The sequence below is a fragment of the Vipera ursinii genome (genome assembly GCF_947247035.1).
Source record: "Vipera ursinii genome assembly, chromosome: 1".
Lineage (NCBI taxonomy): Eukaryota > Metazoa > Chordata > Lepidosauria > Squamata > Viperidae > Vipera > Vipera ursinii.
This window is the reverse complement of record NC_139512.1, coordinates 54,930,535-54,954,613: the sequence shown is the minus strand read 5'-3', so window position 1 is coordinate 54,954,613 and position 24,079 is coordinate 54,930,535. Positions and strand designations below refer to the sequence as shown.

The 24,079-nt window shown below is 34.2% G+C and overlaps 1 protein-coding gene across 4 annotated transcripts in view; it reads right to left on the bottom strand.

Moving 5' to 3' along the window:
• RALGAPA1 (Ral GTPase activating protein catalytic subunit alpha 1) overlaps positions 1-24,079 on the bottom strand; it is a 142,167-nt gene that overhangs the window by 9,343 nt on the left and 108,745 nt on the right. For 2 of the 4 annotated variants that reach the window (XR_014492269.1, XM_083360893.1), the window contains exons 37-40: positions 17,794-17,952; positions 16,593-16,720; positions 1,767-1,891; positions 1,211-1,241 (exon numbers count right to left, since the gene is read on the bottom strand). Coding sequence is in view for 2 of the 4 variants with exons in the window: in XM_083360893.1 (XP_083217019.1) it covers positions 1,234-1,241; positions 1,767-1,891; positions 16,593-16,720; positions 17,794-17,952 (420 nt within the window). In the remaining 2 variants the exon portion in view is untranslated. The remainder of the gene's footprint in view (positions 1-1,210; positions 1,242-1,766; positions 1,892-16,592; positions 16,721-17,793; positions 17,953-24,079) is intronic. The other 2 variants (XR_014492270.1, XM_083360894.1) reach the window with 2 other exon arrangements.

Genomic DNA, 24,079 nt, shown 5'->3' with positions numbered 1-24,079 from the left:
ATAATTTTTAAATTTATTTATGGCTGACTGTTAAGCTTTGGAACTACATATTGGAGGTGGAGTTCTATGCTGGATTCTGAATTGGGGATGGGGCAAAATTAGAGCTATATGCCCATTTTGTTTGAATTAATCAGAACCCTGATCTTCTTTGGGTTCAGATTGAGTATGTTTTACCACAAGAAGAATGTTTGCTTTGTGCTTTAGACATGTTAGGACAGAAAAATAAATCTAGGTCCACAAATTATTTCCATGCAAAAAGTATATTATTCAATTCCTGTAATCATTATTCTTGCATAGTAAGACATTTTATACGATAAAGTTTAACATTAGGTATCATAATTACTGACCAGACCATAAGCAAAGTGTTTATTTTAAGAAGTTATTTCCCAATTTAAAAAATGTCTTTACTTTTTTGACATATTTATTTATAAAACTATTCTTATTTTTCATTCAGATGTTTATTATACTCAGACCTTGCATTTATTGTTCAAATTTCACTTTATTGTTCACTATTTCTTATTCACTTTTCCTTTAAAACCCATCAGTACCAGACTATATAAAGTATTGCTTTGAGTGTTCATACTCAAATTCCATATATTTTTCATTATCTTTAAATTTTATATAAAAAATCCAAATATAGTTTCAAAGCTTCTGTTTCACCAATGTCCAAATTTCCATTTATCATTTTCAGGAAAAAAACCCCTGAGATTTTTCTCTATTGCAAGTAGGTGATGATGTCAACACTAGTAATGTTTTCTATTTCTTTTACATCATTACGGTATAAAGGTTTATCACCAAAAACAAACCACTTTTCTCTATTATTCCTTGTTACACTGAATTCACAGTCTATCTGCTGACATCAAAGAAAGACAGGACAGGGGACAGATCACACCACTGCCATCCAGTACTATTTGTTCATGCTGAGAAACAAAAGGTCAGACACAACCAAGTATGACTTGCTCAACAGATGTTTCTCCATTAGTAACCTTAATCCCAGAACCACAGTGTTAGTGTTTCATGCAAACCTGGAGTTAGTAAAATACTAAACTTGAATAAAATGTAGTGGTAATTTCTCAGTGTGAATTTCTCTCTTGTTTAATAGTAAAAATAAGGGCAGTCAGGAAAGTTTGCATACAACAAGGTTACAAGCTTAGTGCTTTAGTAACAGATTAATAAAACAGAGGGGTTTTTTTTAGACACTTTGTCTTACCTTCTGATAAACTGAACTGATATTTAATGATCTAAAGAGGGGAAATAAATGAAATAATCATCAGGAATTCAAATTATTTGTACAGATAGGCCTTGAGAGCCACTCATATTCTTAAGTGATTACTGTTTCACTAGTAACTGAAAATGCAGTATCTTTATAGAAGATTTATTGGTGAAAATGACAATGTAGCAACATACTTTAATAGGATAACAGTGGTGATATTGTTTCTGGTTTACGGACCAAGACTAGAAATGATTCTTTCTTAAAACAATGTAAATCAATTAGGCTTATGGATCAGTCTCTATATTTAGGAATCTTAAGTATTCAGAAACATTCACAAATAATATAAATATGAAAAGTTCTATTATAGAGTATAAAGTGAAAAGTTTTAAATGACTTTGATTTTTAGAGAAAGAATAAAATTTTAAAGTTTGAGATGCTATACACACACACACACACACACGGACACACACACATATACATACACAGTTACCTGTAACATAGTGCATTTTAGGTATCATTTAACAAGAAACCTTTATTTTTATTATATTCTTACCAGTTTCGGGGGGCAAATGGTGGCAGGATGCTGGGCAGAAGACCTGAGATGCATAATCCTCAAACGTTGAAGGATCTAGGTGATGCTGAATAATTGTTTGGAGATACCGAGCTCTTTCTTCATAGCTTGTTGAATTCAAATGTTAAGGAAAATTTACATTTTAAAGCAAAGAAAATACAGCCTTAATCAGTGATATTGTTGTTTTCGTTTAATGAATTGATTTATGTACAAAGTATTTTGCAATTGAACTGTAAATGCTTATTTCTCAATCTCCAGAAGCTAAAGGATCAAATAAAAGAAAAGATTTATATACATAGTACTCCACTCAATGACATACTATGCTTAATTTATGGCTTTCCAACTAAAATTGACAGTCTCTCAACATCTATTGATCAAGTCATTCACTTAAGTCCTGAATGTGTTAGTTCAAGCTCTATTTTTGAATAAGGATTATATTTAAAAATTAGGCCTGAGTTTCTCATGACTTCTTTCCAAATGATCACAGAGTTTTATAACCACTCTCCTGATGCTACTCCAAAGCTTTTGGAAGAGCAAAGCCATATCTTTTGAGTAACTGTGGTCACAGTCATAGAATGTGATAATAAAAGTGATAAGAACAAAAGTCCTATGGCTTTGGTAGGATATGGGGTTTATTATTAGATTTCTAATCCCTGCTTTATTACTTTTAATCAGGGCAGCGAACATACACAATACTTCTTCCTCCTATTTTTCCCACAACCCTTTGAGTTTGGGCTGGGAGAGAGGGGCCCAAAATCATCTAGCTGGCTTTCACACCTAAGGTGGAACTAGAACTCATACTCTCCTGGTTTCTAGGCCAGCACCTTAACTACTGTACCAATCTGGCTCCTAATTCCTTTCATCTACATAAAACAAATGTTTTAGGAAGTTCAGAAAGATGGATTATATTTCACATTGAGTAATCCAAATCAGAAGCCACCAATTTTGAAAATATGATATTTTATTTTAATTAACTATAACTTTCGGACAAATGTTCTGGTAAGTGATCCCACACCGATGACCCGAGGCAGACTACGATCAGTTGAGATGACGAAACCCAATCTATAAAAAAATCTGACAAGCTATATATGTATTTCTGCATTACACAGCAGTTTTCAGATAAAATATAGCATATAAAAGTATAACCAAACCTCTTTCAAACTACCTTGGGTGCCTGCATGTTAGCTTATAAAAAAGTTTTATTGTAAAGCCACCATACTCCCAAAATAGGATTTGACATTGAAATTCTATACATATTTATTCACACATTAATAGCAGATGAGAGCAGGATTCCAGTTTAAATACAAGGTAACAAAACAAACAAAACAAACAAACAAAAACCTTAATCCAAAGTTAAAACATGTCATGAATCTCATTTGTAAATGCTTGAGTAAAATGCTTGTACTCTCTCTTCACAGGGCTGTGTCCTGAGTCTGCTACTGTTCACCTTGATGACCCACGACTGCTGTGCCAAATCTGCTACAAATCATATTGTGAAGTAAGCAGACAACACGGCAGTGCTGGGGTCTTATCCGGATGACAGTGAAGATGCTTATAGGGAAGAAGTGAAGGCTCTGGTGGAATGGTGCAATAAAAGTAACCTAGTTCTAAATGTTGATAAAACACAAAGATCATTGTAGATTTCAGAAAAAGTGGCATAGTCATACTCCACTCAGTATCAAGGATGCAGCTGTAAAGGTGGTCAACAGTATTAAATATCAACAGTATTAAGTGCAGATAACTAATCTGAATTGGTCTCTCCACATGTCATCCTTAGTGAAGCGTGCAAACCAGCATCCGCATTTCCTGCATTGGATGAGGAGAGCACACCTTTCTCCTTCTGTCCTGGCCACTTTTTACAGAGACATGATGGAGAGCATTTTAACAAACTGCATCACTGTCTGGTTTAGTGGCAGCAGTGCCTCAGATAAAAAGTCCATGCAGAGAACGGTAAGGACAGCCAACAAGATCATGAGAAGCTCGCTCCCTGGTGTTCAGGATGCTGCTTATAAGCACTATGTGCTTAGAGCTCAAAGCATTGTTAGAGACCCCACACATCCACTTTACCGTCTGTTTCTGTTGCTCCCCTCTGGCAGGAGGTTTTGAAGTATTTCTAGCAGGACTATCCAATTCTGTAACAGCTTTGTTCCCTATGCCATCTGTCTGGTAAACTTGCAAGATTCGTTTTTCTCACCATGCACATGTATACATAACCCGAACTAGACTGTTGTTTCCCTGTGTCATATAATATATGTGGGTATATGCATAATTCTGTATTTATTTATTTATTTTTGTCATATTTATATAGTGTATATCACGGGTGGTGATCCCTTGAGAGCTGAATGCAATGAAATTTCATTTTAATGTATGCCGATTAGTGTACATTCAAAGTGACAATAAAGTTATTATTCTATTCTAAATCAAAATATTTTGCATAAGGAAATAAATGAGACAAGGCAAAAAATAATAATAATCCAATAGCATCCCTGAGCACTGATTAAGAAAGTAAACGTCCCAAGGATGTCAAAAGAAAAGCACTGTCGTTCTTTGTCCTACAGCCTCCTCTTTCTGATATTATTGACAAGAGGCTGGTACCTTGAAGCGCTGCTTTTGAAGAACCCTCTCCAGGCTGCTTGTTCCAGAGGCCCTGATTTATTGTTAGTAGAGAAAAAGCAAGAAAAAGAGAGAATATTTCTAATGTTCATGAAAGCAGCTATGGAAATGGCTGTCAAAATGTAAAACAGCAGGCAGCAACATACAATTATCAAGAAAAAATATCATGCTGCTTTGGTGTTATAGGCTGCTTTAGTGAACTTAGAATCAGTTCTAATGCAACTTGCAAAAGTTGTCTTGCTATATTCATTTGATCAGGAAATCTTTGCCAGTCTATATTCTATTTTATTTTTTATGCAAAGTGATGCTTAACATCATTCAAATTTATTCTTCTAATAGGATAAAACTATTTGCAGCCCTGTTTTAAAATGTGCAAGTGAAACAAGTGAAAATCAGCGTAGTGGAATTTTCACGGGAAAATAAATTCGAGTTGCTGGAAATGATTACATGCTAATAGATGCCACTGAAGAATATTGGAATCCAATTCCTGTTCTTTTTGAGATCTTTTGGTAGAACACAGGACCACTTTTCTTAAATCTACTTAAGTCAAGAAACAGAAACTGTATTGCAATGACTCACACATTATATTCAAAGTACTTTCTATAGTTACACTTCAAAAGGCCCATCCATCCATCCATCCATCCATCCATCCATCCATCCCTCTCTCTTTTTTCCTGATGACATAAAATAAATATGCAATTGTCATCTACTTTGTGTCTGGAATATCACACAAAAGTGTTTTAATTGCTTATTCTTTTGAAACCAAAGGATGTCTGATATGGACAATTTTTCTTAAAATTTTTCATCTCAAAATACAGAACACATTCCTTGTCTTTGGGACCTTCAAAAACTAAATGTAGATATTCCTAAACCACAACCTCAGGGCTGCATTCATTTTACAATTATAGCCAACCAACTTGATGTTTAACAATATATCTTCAATCCTGGAGGGTACTTTTTTATATCCTTGTATCATTCACCACAGAAAAACAGCCAAATATCTCTTCACTATCCTCTCTCCTGCATCAAATGAGTAAGTCTTTATTTATTCATATATTTCCTTTTTATTTTTGCTTTTATTACCTCAGTTGCAAAACATTATTCCGTCAAATAATTTATTAGAAATGGGGAAATAACAATTTACCTTACTTTTCCTTTTGAAGTATTATGGTTTTATCCATCACTAATATTCAGACTAGCAAAGATTTTTCTCATGACTGCAAGTGGAAATTTAAAGAACAATAAACACTGAACCCTCCACCTTAACCTTTATATTTAAATAATTAACTGGATTCTGCAGTGATCATTACTTTAATTATATATAGAAAATGTGCACAGAGAAAAGTGCTTTGAAACACAAAAAGTAATAATAATCCTGATTACTATATTTAGATGTTGCTTTTGCTCAACTGTCTCCATAAAATTAGAATTCAAATCAATTTTTTTTCTTGAAATAATCACAACTAATAGCATAAGTAGTAGAACAAGGAGAAATAGAACACCCCCTTGTTGTGGAACTTCTACGGTTGTGGGACACACACAAGATTAAGCTTTAACACAGAAGAGTAATATAGTACTGTTTTTAAGAGGCTGTATATAAATGGTAGAGGATGAAACTGATGGCTGAAGTCTAAATAATACTACATATCTCACAACTTGTTGAAAAGCACTTTTTCCATTGGGGGAGATTCACAGCTGCTGAATTTTCTGCAGTTAATAGAGTCCTTTGATTCACAGCAGTGCCCCTTGCACAAAAAATACTGGCCTTTGTGTATTACCAGAAACTAATTTTCTATTTGGCTGAAAAGGGAAAAATTGGGTTATTGCTTCTCCCTCCTACAGAGCTTTTCATTATGCCTGATGCACTCAACTTTTAAGCTCTTCTGAGAAAAAAAATAACTGAAGAGGCAAGAGGTAGAAAAATGAGCTTGTTAGCACATTAGAAGTGAAGTATCTTGGTGGGCCCCAGAAATTCCCAGTGGTGTGTTAACTTATCACTCTATGCATGCTGGCACTGATAGTCTCCCAATTGAGCACTCTCTTTTCGCACCAAAGGTGCTGCCAGGAAGCAAAGGCTGAAGGCCCACAGGAGAACAGTCTGCTATCAAAACAAGCTGTTTTTAAAAGTCTGTTTGAATGGGTTTAATGCTTTATGAAAAGCAGGGTGGAGACACCTACCTGCTTTCAAAATGTTCCTGTTTCAGGGGTCTCTAAATGAAACCCTTTTAAGGTTTATTTTATTATATGTAGTGCACAGATATAGAGAGGACAAAAGTGAAGCAAAGTTTGTTTTCAATGCTTGCAGTTTGAGTAAAGAGGTTGCAAAGATAGATCTTCATCATCAGAACTGCTACTATTGAAGGATAGCATTATCCTTTCTTACAAAGATGAAGGCACAGAAAATAACAATACAAATTGTCCTTTCACTTATCTAGAAGAAATGGGGTAAAATCTGTAAGTCCTGGTCAATCTGTATGAATGACAGACCAAAACAGCACTTTCTTTAAACAATATTATGGTAGCTAAAGTCGATGTAACTGTATTCCATACTCTTCTGATTTCGTACTATTATTAGAATATATATATCAACGCTGCTAACAATGACTCAAAGTTTTTTTGAAGAGTTTCATCTGTTGGAACCATGACAATATACATATTAACTACAAAAACAATCTGTTATGAAGTCTTCTTGACTAAGGATATGCTTTTGGGAATTGACTTGCAGGCTGTATCTACTATGCAAAAGGCTCTATATACTGATATAGGTGGGTTAATAGTTAGAAAATAGCTACAGATGTTAAATCTTGTTAATAGTTGGTCTGAACTTGAAAATAAGAGACCTTTAGTAGTAGCAGACATAGTAACAGATTCAAAGATGATCAAATAAACAGGAAGAGATCAGCTACACAACTCCTAAATGCTGCCTATATAATCCTTGCCATGCCTGAAATTCTGGCAACAGAATGGAAGTACTGGAGACTATCTGTCTTTTCATCAGCAAGTAAAGTGTTACTTTCTTTTCCTTCTTCATCTAGATGGGCCCAACCAAGCCCCATTAAAACTCATGAGGAATTTAATTCCTTTCTACTCACTGTGCTTGGCCTAGGGAAGAAACAGAGGAGATATCACCATCTATTACAGATAGAATAAAAAAAACATGAAAGAAAAATTTCTGGGTGACTTACAAGTTTTGGAGGTAAAAGCTGAAATTGGAAAAAGAAGATATATGAGGAACAGTTAAGGGAACTAGGTATGTCTACTCTAATGAAGACAAGAATTAGGGGTGACATGATAGCTGTCTTCCGGTACATAAGGCACTGCCACGAAGAGATGAGGTTAACTTATTCTCCAAAGCTCCTGAGGGCAGGGCAAGAAGTAATGGGTGGAAGCTGATTAAAGAGAGATCCAATCTGGAACAAAGGTGAAACTTCCTAGTATTGCGAACAATTAACTAATGGAATAGCTTGCCTCCTGGAGTATTCAGTTGTACCATTGCTGGACATTTTCAAGAAAAAAAATTGGGCAAACATTTGTCTGGTTTGATATAAAGTCTTCTGCCATAGGCAGGAGGTTGGATTAGAAGACCTCCCAGGTCCCTTCCAGCCCTGTGATTCTATGATTCTAAGAGTTTTACTTCAGCTAAATAAAGCTAGGTGTCCTATTTTACTGAACATGCACACTGACAGACTTCATGAAGAAAAATAAATACAGAAATTTTACAGTCCACAATTACTTAAGGGCTATCTGTATCTAAATGTGCAATAATTTGATTATATTTCTATTTAATATTGCAATGATCAAGAATACAAAATAGTGATTTTATTATCAGAGAAAGCAGTAATTTTGCACAGTAAACCATCATTTAAGACTGTGTCACAGTATCTTTGATAAGCTGCATATTGGTTTAAGCTAATGCATTATATGCCTCTAGGGAATGGCAGGTCAAGGGACTGGATTTTAACATCAAAATCTATCCATTAATCTTGACTTAAATATAATCTACTCCTGTGGTAAGCGGAAGAATGGGCATTCAATGAATTACTATTATGAAATATAGTAGTAATATATTTTCTCAATAATATAAGCAGAAATTCTAGTTTGATCTCTTATACATTCTAATCAATCAAGCGCATGAGTGGCTTGGTTTTACTTTGTTTTCATGTTAACTGAAAAAAAACTGAAGAGAATCACAGAACTGTGCCCATACACTTGTGTTCCCTGAGGAAAACCCACTGTATCCTATCAGTTCCAACTTACTTTTTAAAGTATTAATATGCCATCCTGCACTCATCTACTTTAAAATGAATAATAGAGTAAATTATTAAAGAAAAGGAAGTCAAAACAATTGTATTGTTTTCCTTCATATGCTGTTTTTTGTTTAAACTTGCATCTCTGAGGATCTCACCAGCTCTATTCAAAGAATGCCACTTACTTAAGTCTTACAAATCCTTCTGATTCATTCGCTCTTGCTTCATGCAGCTGCTTTGCAATTCAATACTCATTCATTATCTCTATATGACCAAATCATCCATGTCAATGTACTAGTCACAACACCCTTTCATTCTTGACTCAATCTCTTTCTCCACTCATTCCCTTCCCTGCTTTTACCCACCTTCTTAAACAACCAATTTCCATTATATATACTTTACTGTTTCCCCTGGCACACTCAACTCTCAAATGAGGGCAGAAGCATGATTTTTAAACAAACATTCATGTGTTGCAACTGATCATATGTTAACCACAAATTTATCTACTGGGTTTTTTGCCATTTTCAAGTAGATGCTTTATTTTCCCTGCCAAATAATATCTTTGTCCTAAATCTATTAAACATTAAGTTCATACTCCTCACAGCACTGGACAATCTATCTAACATTTGCTGCAAACCATTCAGATTGTCAGCTAACAACATGGCACTGGCTGCACTCACATTCATGGAATTCCCAACCAATACACCTGCAATATCATTACAAGCATTTCTTATACATTAATTGAAAAAAGCATTCAATAACAAAATAGACATTGCAAGTCCTTCTCTTACCTCTTACTCAATGTCAAATGAATTAGTCAGCATACCATTTATTCACTGCATGTTTATTTCCATCACACATTACTCTCGCATTCCCAACTCCATGATTTATACAAAACACTTCCTTATTCACTTGCTCTAAATCTACAATTACAGTATTTTCTATAACACATTCATATATGTGTAGATGGCATGACCTGCTCAGGAACGAAAATCTGATCTACACATCCTTGGTCAAACATAAAGCTGTACTGCATTTCCCAAATTATACTCATTATCAGCTCTTGAACCACTTCAATAAGAGTTCTGCCAAACATCTTCTCAGGCAGATTTAACAAACTAATCCCCCTGCAATTTCTTCATTCACTTTTGATACAGTTCTCTTTGGTTAAAATAACGATAATTTTAATTGTCAAGCTCAGAAATAGTCTTTGTACATACAATCTTATTATTTTTTTTGACATTCTCATATTTATAACTTCTTATACCCATTTTACAGCACTCTCTTATCACATTCACTGGAGCATAATATGTGACAACTATGAGCTTATATGTTCCCACTTGATAAAATCAGAACAATACATACTTTCTGCCATAAATTTTAGCTCTTTCATTCATAATTAAATATTTATCCTTATTCCATGTATGCATTCATCAATTCCATTCCATAAGATCAGAGATTATTGCTTTCATTCAATTTATTTATTATGTTCCTTTACTGTTATTCTAACTGCTATCTTCCAAATGCTATGTTTGGCAACAGATGGGCCCATGGATATTGATCTCCACTTCCGACCTTCAATCAACCAGTTTTTATACGGTGCTTCCAAACTTTTTTCCTTCATTACCCAAAACCACTTATCAGAAAGTTCTTTTTACCCAATGTAGGTAAAACACTTTAAGTCAATTCAAGTGTCCCTATTGTGACTGGATAATGGTTTTTTTTGTGTCATTGCCCAAAGAAAAAACACCCTTACCCAATTTTGGGTAATTTATCCAGGTTTGGGAAGCACTGCTTTTATACAATGATTTTTTTAGTAAGATAGAGACAAGACAAGATCACCCAACATAGTAACATGCTGCTTTCTCTGTTAATGTTAAAGATACTATACTTGTCAGTTCTGGCACATTTTACAACAACTGCAGCCTAATTTTACTCTGAGCATGCTCCAGCTAGTATCCTTAGTCTAACTAAAGACCACCTGGCAATTCAGCATACAGTTACCCATATGTCACAAGCTATGAAATATATGCAGCATACTAACTGGATGAAATTCCAAGAAGCTCTTTGTATTTATTTATTTATTTATTAATGGGACTTATATCCCGCCCTATCTCCCGAAGGACTCAGGACTCATTTGCTGCCCACATAGCGGTTTTCTCTGAAAAAAGATTCTCTGAAACTGTTTTATAATTTGGTAGGCAGCTACAATCTGACTCATGTTTAATAACAGCAGATTGACTTTCCTACATTGTAAATTATACTCATCAACCCCAAAAGGCTGCATTAGATATAGAATTTTGTGCAGACCATTTTCAGTTCTGATTGCCTAAACAAAATATTAAGAGTAAATATGATACATTAATTGGTGAATAATGTAGTTCTGGTAAAAAAAATGAAACTGCTCCTACAAGCTTGAGTCGGCAGATTTCTAGAAAAATCTCCTGCTTTTCATGAACAATTACTTTTTAAAAAAATCTTGCCTTGATGCAGCAGGTCCTCTGAAGATGAGAAATCAACAGTTTTTATTTGGGTAGCAGTAGCGGTAAGTCTTTGGACAAAGAAATTGACTCCAGGATCAGAAAGGCCAGACAGGCTCTAGGGTAAAATACATTCCAGAATGTTCAATCAACAAAATGTTTGTATCTCCGCTGATGAACAGATGTAATCAGGGAGAGATGGCTCCTCAGATAACCCAGCCCCATGCCATTAAAAATTTTAAAAGGCAAAATAGCAGACTGAGTTGGACCTGGAAGCGAACCTAAAAGCAATTTTTTGCTGCAGTCATTAAGTGAGCATGCCTGTCGTAAAGCAAATGTTGCAGTCATTAAGCAAATCCATTTTCTGTAACGCTAGTTTCTGACAACAAACTTCATAAACAGCAGGATGCTGCAAACAACTATAAATGCGGGTCAATTGCCAAGTGTTCAAAATGCAATCATGTGACCACAGGGAAGGGTTGGTGGGGCCTAGCTGTTGTAACTTTGAATCTGGGTTGTAAGTAGCCTTGAAGAGGTTTGTCATAATTTCAAATGGTTGCTAAGTGTCAGTTCGTAAGTCAATGACTACCTGTATTGCAAACCATTCATCTTCTATTAAGTTGCAAATGATTCAACTTCTACTGAAAATCTAGGCAATGGAGAAATACCCATATGTGCCAGCAATTAATTCATATTTTTCTTAGGTCCTGAGAAAAAATATGGTCTTTGGACTATTGAGTACTAAGTACCTGATGTTATTTCAGATGAAAGATATAGAACTTAATGAAGCAAATTTTGAACTACAACTTCCTTACTCCTATGATAGCTAACTTGAAACTGTTTTGTTCTAGATTTTTTTTATCATGCCTTTATTATTTTTATAAACAACTCAGGATGGCAAATATACCTAATACTCCTTCCTCCTATTTTTCCTACCATAACAACAACCTTGTGAGGTGAGAGAGAGTGACTGGCCAAAGGCCACATAGCTGGCTTTCATGTCTAAAATGGGACTAGAACTCATAGTATTGTGGTTTCTAATCCAGTACCTTCCCTATTACACCAAAGTGGCTCTTGTCTTTCATGGAGAAGACAACAAAGCTACATAAGTTATGGTGGCTCAGTAGCCGGCATGGAGAAGTCCGGCTTTGACCTTACAGTCGGAAAAAAAATTAGGGGACTTTAAAATCCGCTATTCACTCTCAAGATGTTATGGCTCTCAAGTTCAAAGACTGTTAAAGAGCCATAATAACCTAACTTTACTATTAAAAGCTCTGTCTGTTGACTCAAAAGGGGATCTACAAGCTTAGGAGACAATCCCGATCACTGGATATCTGGCTTAGAGAGAATGGGCAATAAAGAAGGCCAAGAAAAAAAGCATAAAATTGAGACCCATCCTGGATATTAATATTTTTATCTGAACAGGAATAGTATATATAAATAGGAAACAGTAACATGAATCGAGTAGTTACTGAAATGATCATTTATCTACAGTATCAAGTAGTATTTGATGAGCCTATGGGGCACTGGGGTCTAGTAAAGGTATCAATGATGCTCAAGCAGCCATTTTGCAGAATTCTGGTAGACAAATTATCCAAAACAGCTGTGGATGCTTTTCATCAGAATGATGGTATAACATTGGTAAATATCAGTGGCAAATTGTAACTAGCCATCACCTATACAAGGCTCTCGAATTTGACACATTCTCTCAGTAGATGATATTTTTGGAAATGAATATTGCTAAAGGCAGACAATTGAATGAATCTGAAAGCTAGAGACAATTACCCAACTCTTCTATACCCTAAAAAGTAATAAAATATTCTAAATCAGCAAAGAAAAGAATTGCATCATTTATTCATATTCAAGGAAGTCACCCTAGGACTTTGGGGTTTCTGCCACCAGAAATATCTACTCTTTAAACTCCAACTCTCATTTTTATGCATTTTGTCAATCTGGCCTTCTCTTGTCTCACTGAAGGCACTATAGATACTAAAGGCTAAAACATTAAAACTTACCAATCTCTTTGCCTTTCTCCTTTCAATACATTAAAATATGCTTCCCTAGAATATATTTCTTTGAAGACTAATGGAATTTCTTTTCTGAATTTTGAAGAATAGGAATATACAATCTGATTCATAGCATTACATGAAATGTTTAGTTACTTAGGTCAGCCTCCACCAAACTGTATAAGACTACAATTACCACCAAGGAAGCTAAAGTGAAGAACTGGATGAGGAAGACTGATTTACTGAGTAGTAGTCTTCTAAATTATATTTTTGCTCATGGATCTGTATAAACTATAGCTGATTGTATGTCTTCACAAATTATATATGTAGTTTTATAAAGCCTTACCAGGCAAATGTTTATTATTATTATTATAAACTAATAATATTATAGAAAAAGAATGTTAATATATCAGTGATGTTTTTCCGCATCACTCTTTTGAGCACCAATTTGAAAAGCAACACTTCTCTCCCCCTCCTTTAAAAGCTGTCAAGCTGTTCAGAGTAGTTTGCAACATGACAATAGTGCTATTGTGAACTGTGCCTGGGTTTCCTTCCCACTGAGAGTTAAAATGGGCAGTTCCTGTTGCCTATGATTGGTGTCCAGTGAAACAATACAGAGCCAGTTTTTATCAGCTCCACACCACAAAAGTAAAGCAAAGGAACCCAAGCCTCCATATCATGCAGAACCATATGCCAACCCTGCTAGCTTATCACTAAGAATCAAGATCCATCACGTCTTCTGTGAAATTTCACCTCACAAACCTTCTGTGAAATGCATGGTTTTGCTGAAAATTGAACCTTTTCACAACAGCAAGAACAGATGGATAGGAACCGTGGCTTGGCAACAGGGTTTTTAAAATCCATACTGGTAATAAGTAGAAGCACTCTAAATGAGATGGATAATGTATGACCTTTATCCTATTTCTTAAAAAATGAACACATTCACATTCTCATAATTTCAGCTTTTTTTTTTTTTAAAAAAACCTTTTCAAGATTTCATTCTACCAGAGGTAAGATTCAGTATAAATCCTTCTTTACTTCAATTGTGTTTTAATTAAACATAAAAAGTATCCCCAATACACATTCTGTATTATTAAAATTATGCCAAAGAATTGTGTAGTTACTATGTGTAGAATATACATTATTTAAAAAAAATGTTAGTTTAAAGTAGTATAATAATAGTACAGTGATTTTAGCAATTCTTCATATAATGAGCACATTTTCTCCAAAGTAAAAATAAAATTGATGTCACAAATATACAAAATTGTATATTTAAATCATTAAAATGTTAAAAGAATTAATGGCAAAAGTAAATAAGTATACCCTAATATTAATTTCATTTATGTTTTATTCACTCACAAATTTGTTAAGACTTTGTGAGACAGAAGGAACAGAAAGTTGTTTGTTTAGTGGGATTCATTCAGTTACTTGTTAAATTCCCCCCAAGTTTATCTCTATGTTTAGTGCAAATCAACACAGATTAGAAAAGGCTGGGTAATTAGCAGAGAAGATGATATGACACATTTTCAGTATGATCTTAGGGAAGCACACACATACAGATGCATAATGTAAAAAAAAAAATCTTTAAATTTCTAAAATGAAGATCTGTGAATAATCTACATTGTTTTATATAAAAATTGTTAAGAGAAAAGTTTAAAATTAAATACAGATGTCTATTGAGTCTACAATGTCTAAAATCAAAGGTATTTAAAGTGATGCTTTGGAATTACTCTTTACCTCCCTCACCATAAAAATACAACCAAACCATACTCTCTCAACATCTAATTAATAAATGACTGATAGCAAGCCTAAACTACACTCACAACCCAATTGTTAGGCAAAATATTGCCTGCCCATGCTCTCCAGTGCTGTATTTTATCTTTAATTGCATGATCAAGCCCATAAATTGGTTTCAAGAGACAAAAAAAGGACCATCAAGTACCTACCACAACAATACTAGATGCTTACAAGAAAATGCACTTCAGAAACAAGAAAAGACAAATGAAGGAAAGGTACCAAAGTCTGAAAGACAGCCATCAATACTGACAGATTACTGTAATTTTGGCTGTCAGAACAATTGATTTAGGCAGCATATGCCAATCAATACACTTGTAATTTACTGAACAACATTTGATATATAGTTAGCCAAGACATGCTGCAGTCCCAGACTATTTTTAATGGATACAAATTTCACAATATGTGCTTTGGAATCTCAGGACTATTTAGTGAATGGAATATAGCTGACAATGCTACATAATTATGATCATATAGTTAAGTACCCGTAAATTTGTTAGAATTTTGATATTCAAAGACTTATTATTGTCACCTATAATATGTATTACAAATGATCTTCCAGATACTTGCTAAAAAGATTAATTTAAAATGCATATTTTTAACTTCTTACACAACCTTAAAATTCAAATTGTAATCACCATAAACAGATATAGATTTTAAACTAAGTACATATAATTACATATAACTTTTAAAAAAGTTTTAAATACTGGTTTTAACTCCACAGGAAGTGTCCAAAAGAGGCATGGTTTACCTTAACACATTACACTATATCCAACCAAGCTTGTTCTCTATAAAAGAAATAATTAAAATAATTTCCACTAGTAACCAAACAATAAAATAGTACAAACCTGTTCACTACAAATGATTATGTCTAATAAAGAAACAAATATCACTGAAAAGAGAGGCTAGCTCAAAAGTAGCAACTCACTACTACAATTAATGGAATTTAACACTGCAGAAACATATGACAACATTATTAATACTACATATGTGAAAGTAGTAGCCTTTGCGATTGACTTTGAAAATTATTTATGAGTTGTCTTACACTCAAAAAAGGTTCTCTCAGGTAATTTAGAGTTAAGTTTAGAATATATCTTTACAAATAATTTTAATTGTTCTGAAATCACTCAAAATAAAGTATTTTAAATATCTACTTAAAATAATCAAGTTACCGTAACTTTATTTCCACTTGGAATCCACTTCTGGACTTTGTGCTTAAGGTAGAAAAAACTTTGGGTTTTGCTGATTAGATAGCTTTGGTGTTATAGAACTGGCTAGTATTTATTATTATGTAAATGTAAAGTTGAGGCTGCATTTATTCCACTATGCTAAAAAGAGTCCAAAGTCACTTTTCTTTTTCCTCTACACTTTTTCTTCTTCCCCTTTTCCTCCCCTATTTTCCTCCTATTTTCATTTATTCTGTTTTATATTTGGATAAACTAATAAAAATTTGGAACTCAATAAAATAATCATGTTGGAGCCAAGCCTTTCTATCATCTCACTTTATTCTTGCAATTTGTTTTAATAAATATTATCCTGAGATTTTCAAAAATGAATTTATGGAAACCCTGGATATCAGTCAAAGATATCATATAGTCCTATGTATGATTAATTACTCTATGCTCAACTGAACTTGCTTCCAAGTGTTTTCTTTTTGTTAAAGGATACAAATTTTGGTATAATGGAATGAGCGATTTCAGAGCTCTGCTTGCATTTATAGCTGTTGCTCGGACCATAATAGGAAGAATTTTTCCATTCACAATAGCACCATCAAACAATGGACCAAAGAATGGGACCTGAATTCAAAAAGTTCAGAAATTCAGCCATTAAATTAGTAGTTTCTATAATAATTAGCAATCAGCTTTAACAAATGTTTACACCTCTCATTAACCATGTTATTTAAAATATGGTAGAAGACTGCTTCTTGATGCCAATATGATCATCTGACATTTTCAAAAAGAGAGAATACTTTGCTGTATTAATAACTGCCTCAATAATTGCTTATATTCAAATGTATTTTAAGCTTAATCTGATACACCCAATAATGTCATGAATCATTTCTCTTAAAGGCTAAAATATAAGAAAGGCTGTACAGGTTGCAAATTTGCTGTGGAGATATGGTTGTTTATGAAAAAACATAAATAGTTTGTGGACACAACATACAATTAATTGATAAATGCAATTAATATCAAAATATAACTATATGTTTAAAAGAGGTAATGGTTTTAAGCATGCCATCCAAATCTTATTATACAATATACAATTTACAATAATAAAAACAATTAAAACACAGAATATATAATCCAAAGGAAGCTCTGGAAAAAATAACAACCATGAAATAAACCATGAAATAAATAACTAAAACATCCCACAAAGGGTCTGCAACCCATTCTCACTCAGATCTGGAAATAGATCCAAGTTTTAAAGATGGGAGAGAAGGCTACAACTCTCAGATGAGATGGTGCTCCAAGGGCAGATACTACAACAGAGAAAGCCCACTAACATATGCTCTGTCTGATCCAGGGTTATCTATAGCTATTGTTGAACTGCAGCTATTGAATTACAAAAACAATAATAGTGCTACTGTTCTATAGCCCAAGTGATTTGTTGAAATCTGTGCTGAAGTCTTCAAGATGTTCAACTCAGCAACCAGCACAGGACCTCATCCCATATTGATGGACCTAGGATAAATCATTATTTTTTCATACTCTGAATACTGAACATATTAATTTTTCACTGGATATACAGCAATAACCATATTTTCAAATTCTACAAAAATGATTTTTTCTTCTGAAATCCATAATATGCTTTGACTAGACAATGCAAACATCATTTTCTAAATAGCTGAATATGAATTGTTAGAACATACCTCAGGTTTTTTCATAATTTGAATACTGAACATGTAATTTTTCATTGGATATATAACAATAAGTACATCTCCAAATTCTGTAGGAATGATTCCTCTTCGATAGTCTCGAGTATGCTCTGACCAGATAATGTGAACTTCATCATTTCCTAAATGCCTAAGCTGAAACAAGAGAAAAAACATAGAAGTTCCTAAATGTCTATGGAGCGTCTTAGTCATCCAGGTCATGGTTGTCCCAAAGGTGCTTTTTTTCAAAAGGCAACTAGACTTCCTTGTTTTGCTTCTTCAGTTCTTCATGACTTTATGAATATAAATCCTTCCATTCTCCATCAGTCGGAACTGAAGAAGCTTCTTGGATGAGAAGCAAAACATCTTCTAGCAAAACAAGAAAGTCCAGTTGCCTTTTGAAAGAAAGCACCTCTGGGATAGTAGTTCCTATATAATACATTAATCAAGAAATTCTCAAGAAGTTTTAAAGAAATGTTTCAATTCAAGATGGCAACATTGCATATATTATCAAAATATTTTCTCCCAGTGTTTTTAAGAAACATTGCTTTATGGTTTATTTTATTGTACACTGTCCAGAGTAACATGTGTGAGATGGGTGGCTATATAAACATGAGGAATAAATAAATATAGGAAATTATCTTAGTAAACTACCAGAGTGATCCCTAGAATATAATGGTGCTACTACAACAGTTACTATTAACTATTTTTATGACTTTTCATTATTCATAATTCTGCTTAAATGAACAACTTTTTAACATAAGGTTTTTGTTTTGGTAGACAAAACTGCCATAAACCAACATGATCAGCTAAAAATATTTCTATAGTTACAGCATCAGGTTCCAATTTCTACTAAAGCACAGAAAAAAAAATTAAGCACTGGAAAAGCAGAGATATCTGAAATTTCATTAAAAAAATCGAAATAGTTGAAAACATTCTTCCTTTATAGCCTCATCATGTGTCAGCTTTCATAATAAGTTTACGTTAACTGAATACAAAAGAAATGTGAAATAAATATAACCAGAAGGGACGATCAAATTTAATTTTGATACATTAATGTCATATGCTGTGTATGTTACAATACCAGCCAGAGTTAATACTAAGCTGCAGGCTACACTGAGATTTCCAAATGGCAGATCATTCTAAGTGATACCAAGTATAATTGAAGTAATAAACGATAGTAAAAGCAAAGAACCCTGGCAGGAAGAATTCAAGTATTTACTTTAAAAAAATTAAGTAAGTTAGTTTTGGAAAGAGAAGACAAGTGAAATAATGCAGGGCTCAATTTCCTTTTAGTTATCTATTACATTAACCCTTGAACTCTTGCCAAAATTATCACTAATGTGTAGAGCCCACTGATCTAAAGAAGAGATGAGGACATTATAATTTCTTGAGGCTTAGTTGCTTTTGTTTAGGATTGCTTTTGTTACCCACTTAACTTTTTTACCAATCCTTCCCTATTTAAATTGTTAACCTTTTTTCTTTAAAAAAGGGGAAGAGGAAAATGTACTCTCAACATTGATATGTCCAATTGTACCCATAATGCAATTCTCTTTCAGCATAAATAATGATATGCAGAGTACAGAATAGGAGTAAAAACAGTGAGGCAAAAAACAACAACAAAAAACTAAAGGAAGTACAAACACATAAAAAGGAAGTATATCCCATATAATTTTTTAAAACTTATGTGTACATATATTTCTCTTCATTCCAACAATATACAAAGCAATTGAACAAAAAATCATGAAAAATGGACTTTGTAATAATTTATTCAAAAAAAAATATAACAGATACATTATTTTTTTTCTGTGAAAAGAATAAATTCTCCCTTGGCATTGCCCTTGTTGGAAGAAATAGCATCAGTTCCTTATAACTGTCTACCAGTCTGATATTGGCTGGGAAGAATTTTTTTCCTAATCCTCCGTCCAGGCTGTTTTTTCAGCTGTCTGATATTTTAAGTGGTTTCAAATCACTTTATAGCCTCATGATGGGAGTTCGATCTGACCTGGCCACTCCCGAATCTTTGGTTTCTTTTTAGCCATTCCTTAGTGGATTTAGTGGAATGCTGAGGATCACTGCCAAGTTGAAAGATTTCCGGTTGAATTTTGCTCTTCTGATAGACGATTTCACATTATTCTCAGGCACTCTTATACAATGAAGAATTCAGTGGATTTTATGAGGTGAGCTGCCCAGGCCTTAACGCAGCAAAGCAAACCATAACATTTCTACTACCATGCTTTTGGTATCACATTCTTCTGGCGAAATACTGTCTTTTTTTTGCCCAAACATGTTTCTAGTCCTGCAACCAAATAACTCTATATTTGCCTTTCTGTCCAGAACACATGTTCCAGAAGTCCCAGTGTTTCCCTAGGTGTTCATGAACAAATTTTAGTCTTTCCCCGATGTTCCTTCAGGTCAATTAAGGTTTCCTTCTGAGACACCTCCCATGTGTAGTTTCTTTCTTTTGGTAGACTCATACACTTTAACTTCAATAGTGGTAAGAACTCCCTGTAGGTTATGTGATAACATTAGGGGATTTTTTTAGCACTGTGTGTTCTGTTCTCTAACTGAACCTGCTGGTATGGCCTGCCACAGGCAGGTTGGCGGTTGTCTGAAATCTCCATTTGCAGATGATGTTCTGTACAGCGGAATTTGATATCCAATTGCTTGGTCACTTTTTTAAATCCCTTCCCAGACTTATAGGAATTTATACCCTTTTTCTGAAAGCTTCAGACAGTTCTTTTGACCTAGGCATGATGATACCGCACACTTGAACAACAAAGAGCAAATTAAATGTCTGAGGATTAAATTGGATAGGTTCTCCCAGATTTTCTCTAAAAATTTTCTAATCATCTGCACCTGATTCTAACTTTAGGTATTTGAGACAGTGATAAATATAGGATGCACTTATTTTTTTCTGCATGTAAATTTTGGATTTATTTTTATTTAAATTATGCAATGGGCTACAAAAAGTAAATGGTGCATGATATTTGGTAGAGATCCCCTCTCTGAAACCTACAAGGTCCCCACCCAGTTGGCATTCCAGGAAAATATGAAGACCTGGAGGTGTCAACACTGCTAACATCAGATGTTCTTGCTTTGACAACAGATGAAAATGCAGCCATTTTCTCTTTCCCCTTTTTCTTACTCTTAGAATTAGTTGGTGCAGGGAGGGGGGGTTTGAGACACAAGCTCAGTTAACCATAATAATAACTCTGCCATGGGAACCCAAGGACAAACTGGGTCCTGAGCTGATAATGTTTTGGCAGGCTGGAGAGCCCACGCTTTAAGCTAATTGGGGAATGTGCTTTATGACTGTTTATTGGGGGTGGGAATTGTACGTTGTTACTTTGTATCCAGGAGACGGGGATTTAGTTTTGGAGTTCAACTATGTAGTGCTGATACTTTGTTTCCCGAATAAAAAATTCTTTAAGGAAAACAATGCCTTGAAGTTCTTTTGAAGGGTTTCATCTGTCGGAACCATGACAGGAGGTTTTTCAGGTTGTGAGGTGGGTGGAGCCCCTTGCTGGGGCAACTTTGTTATTTTTGTTTTTCTTTGTATATATAACATCTAGTCTAACCTCCAAGGTCCCTTCCAACTACTACTTCTTCTTCTTCTTCTTCTTCTTCTTCTTCTTCTTCTTCTTCTTCTTCTTCTTCTTCTTCTTCTTATTATTATTATTATTATTATTATTATTATTATTTACAGCTCTGCATAGTAAAGACAATTAAACTTCATTTGCAAAAAGACATGGAAGATATTCTGCACAATTGGAATTCAAATTTATTTTGAATTCTGATAAAACATAATTACTTAAGAGCTGCTACCCATTCAGTCTTCTGACTTGTCAAGCACTGCTATAAGGTTACAAGGCTATATTTGTTGCAAATATGTGCTGGGCTGTTCTCAGGCAGAAACACAAACATGTCACCAGCAGTGCATCCCAACCAGACTTCTGTCCTTTAACCTTCACTTTTGTTATTGAAGGTACTACCAATAGAGGCTTTATTTCTTTTTTCTTAAGTCTCTCAGGTTAGCAAAATCCTGACTTAAAAGAAAAAAAAATAGTTAAGGACATGCTCCTTAAATTCCTGGGTCAAACTCCCATTACATCTCCACACGTGCTTGTCCAGTGAGCTCTTCCTGAGCATGGCTGCCTTACGTTCCTCTTACACTCACTGCTTCTTGAGCAGGAAGCAGTCACTCCATCAGCTACTCTCAGCAATCAGCAGCAATCAGGATATACCCTTTGTAATCAGTAGCTATTCAAGAGATTATTTTTTTATCCCTCTCAGCTAAATTCACAGTTCCTTAGAACAGTTCTCGTGACGTTCTGCCTTCTTTTCCCTATCGATTTCATAGCAAAATTCTCTTTGTTCACTCAGTACAATATGCAAATTTTATGATTAAACTTTAAAAACAATTGAATTCCATTTTTTCTTAAAAAATATCAAACTGGAAGCAAAGATATTTTTTTTAAAAAATATGCTGGACTAAAGAACATAATATGGAATACAGAAAAATAAATAGATCAAGTTTTGCTGTGGGGTGGAGTTTTGATTTGGGATCACTTCAATCCAATGTAGTTCCATTTTTGCTCTGACTATATGTAGTATTTTCTCTATATATTGAATTAATATTTCAACAACAAAAATGCTAACTCCTTAAAGGAAGAGGAATGTTTCTGTAACAGCTAGAGACAGATGGAGAATCAATAATTGAGAGAAATCTGATCGAAATTCAAATGGAATGCACAAAAACTGTGGGATAGCAGTCTTAATTGTTTCAGGTACTGTTGTTAATCTCTTAGCTTTTTGTTCTTTGTTCAGATTGACCAACTATTAGCAGAAATTGTCATTCACATAGAGGCCACTGTATATAAATTAGCTGAAAACAGGAACAAAACAAACTATACAAGTATCTAATATGTAGAGACAATTTCATGAGTCTAGAAAACCGATGCTGCTATGATGTCCCCTCAACGTTATTCATAATCCACCTGAGAAGTACAACACACCCAGAGCTTTACCAAGCATAAAATTAATTTTTTTATTGAAAAGTTTTACAGTACATTTTATCTTTAACAATCCCCCCTCCCCCCACCCCTACCTAACCCTCCCTGTCCCTCCCCCCCATTTCCCCCTCCCCCCCCCGACTTCCCGGAGCTAAGTACAAGGTATAAAAACAAAGAACAATCACAAACATCCATATGCTAACAACAATAAACTATTAATTCTATCGCTCTCTAGCTCATATAAGATAACTACAAGCAATATTAATATTACATATAAAAAGAAAAAGAAAAGAAAAAAGAAAGGAAGACTTATTCAAATGCTAAATGAAACTTTTTAGTCCCATATTTGTTCTGGATATAATCAATCCATTTTTTCCACTCCCAAGCATAAAATTAATTATAAGCAGTTGTAAGGAGAGTGATTGTGAGTGATTGTGAGTTTCAGTTCTGCATGGTTTGCTGAAGTTTTACCCCTACAGCTATGAATAACTCCAATGTATTTACTTATTTTGTTTTAACTGCAGTTTGCTATGATGCCTGCATCTGGGCATCTTAACTATAGGTAGATGAAACACATCTAATTCAGCCTGAGCTACATCACTAATCTCCTAATCAGAATAGCTAAATTCATGTTATGAAAAACTGCTTAGAGCCTCTGGGTTTGTCAGTCTATACATCTAAATACATAGGCACCTTGAATTGTGGGAGAAAAATGGCTGTTTGATGGGAGCTTTTAAGGTATCAGTGGAAATTTTTAGAGCACAAAGTCTGTTAAATAATAACACAGGAAATTATTAGAGACTGAACATAGAACAAATCTGAAAATTGCCAGAGGCATAGCTATTTCTCTATACTAACTGTTGGTGATATAATTCAGTTACAGGTATTAAACTCCATGCTGAGGTCAACCTGCCTCACTTCTTCCAATATTGCAATTCTATGAGTGCTCATTAATGTGTCTGCTGAATGGATTAGAGCATCTGAAGATACATGTACAGAATAGAAGGTTCAGAATCTAATGATAGCTAATCACTCACTTTAATAGGACAAATATTCCCTGTCTCCCCCAATTATATGTCATTAATGTGGAATTTATTGGATTTTAAATGAAAAAAGAAATACCAATAGTGCAAAACAATTTATTTTTGAGATTGTTAGAAAAGCTCTGGCAGTTGCTGATTACATATGCTGCCTACAAATACATGTAATTGTTAGATGATAATGTATTTTAGATATGATAGCTTGGGTAAGGTGTGCACTCCTTATCT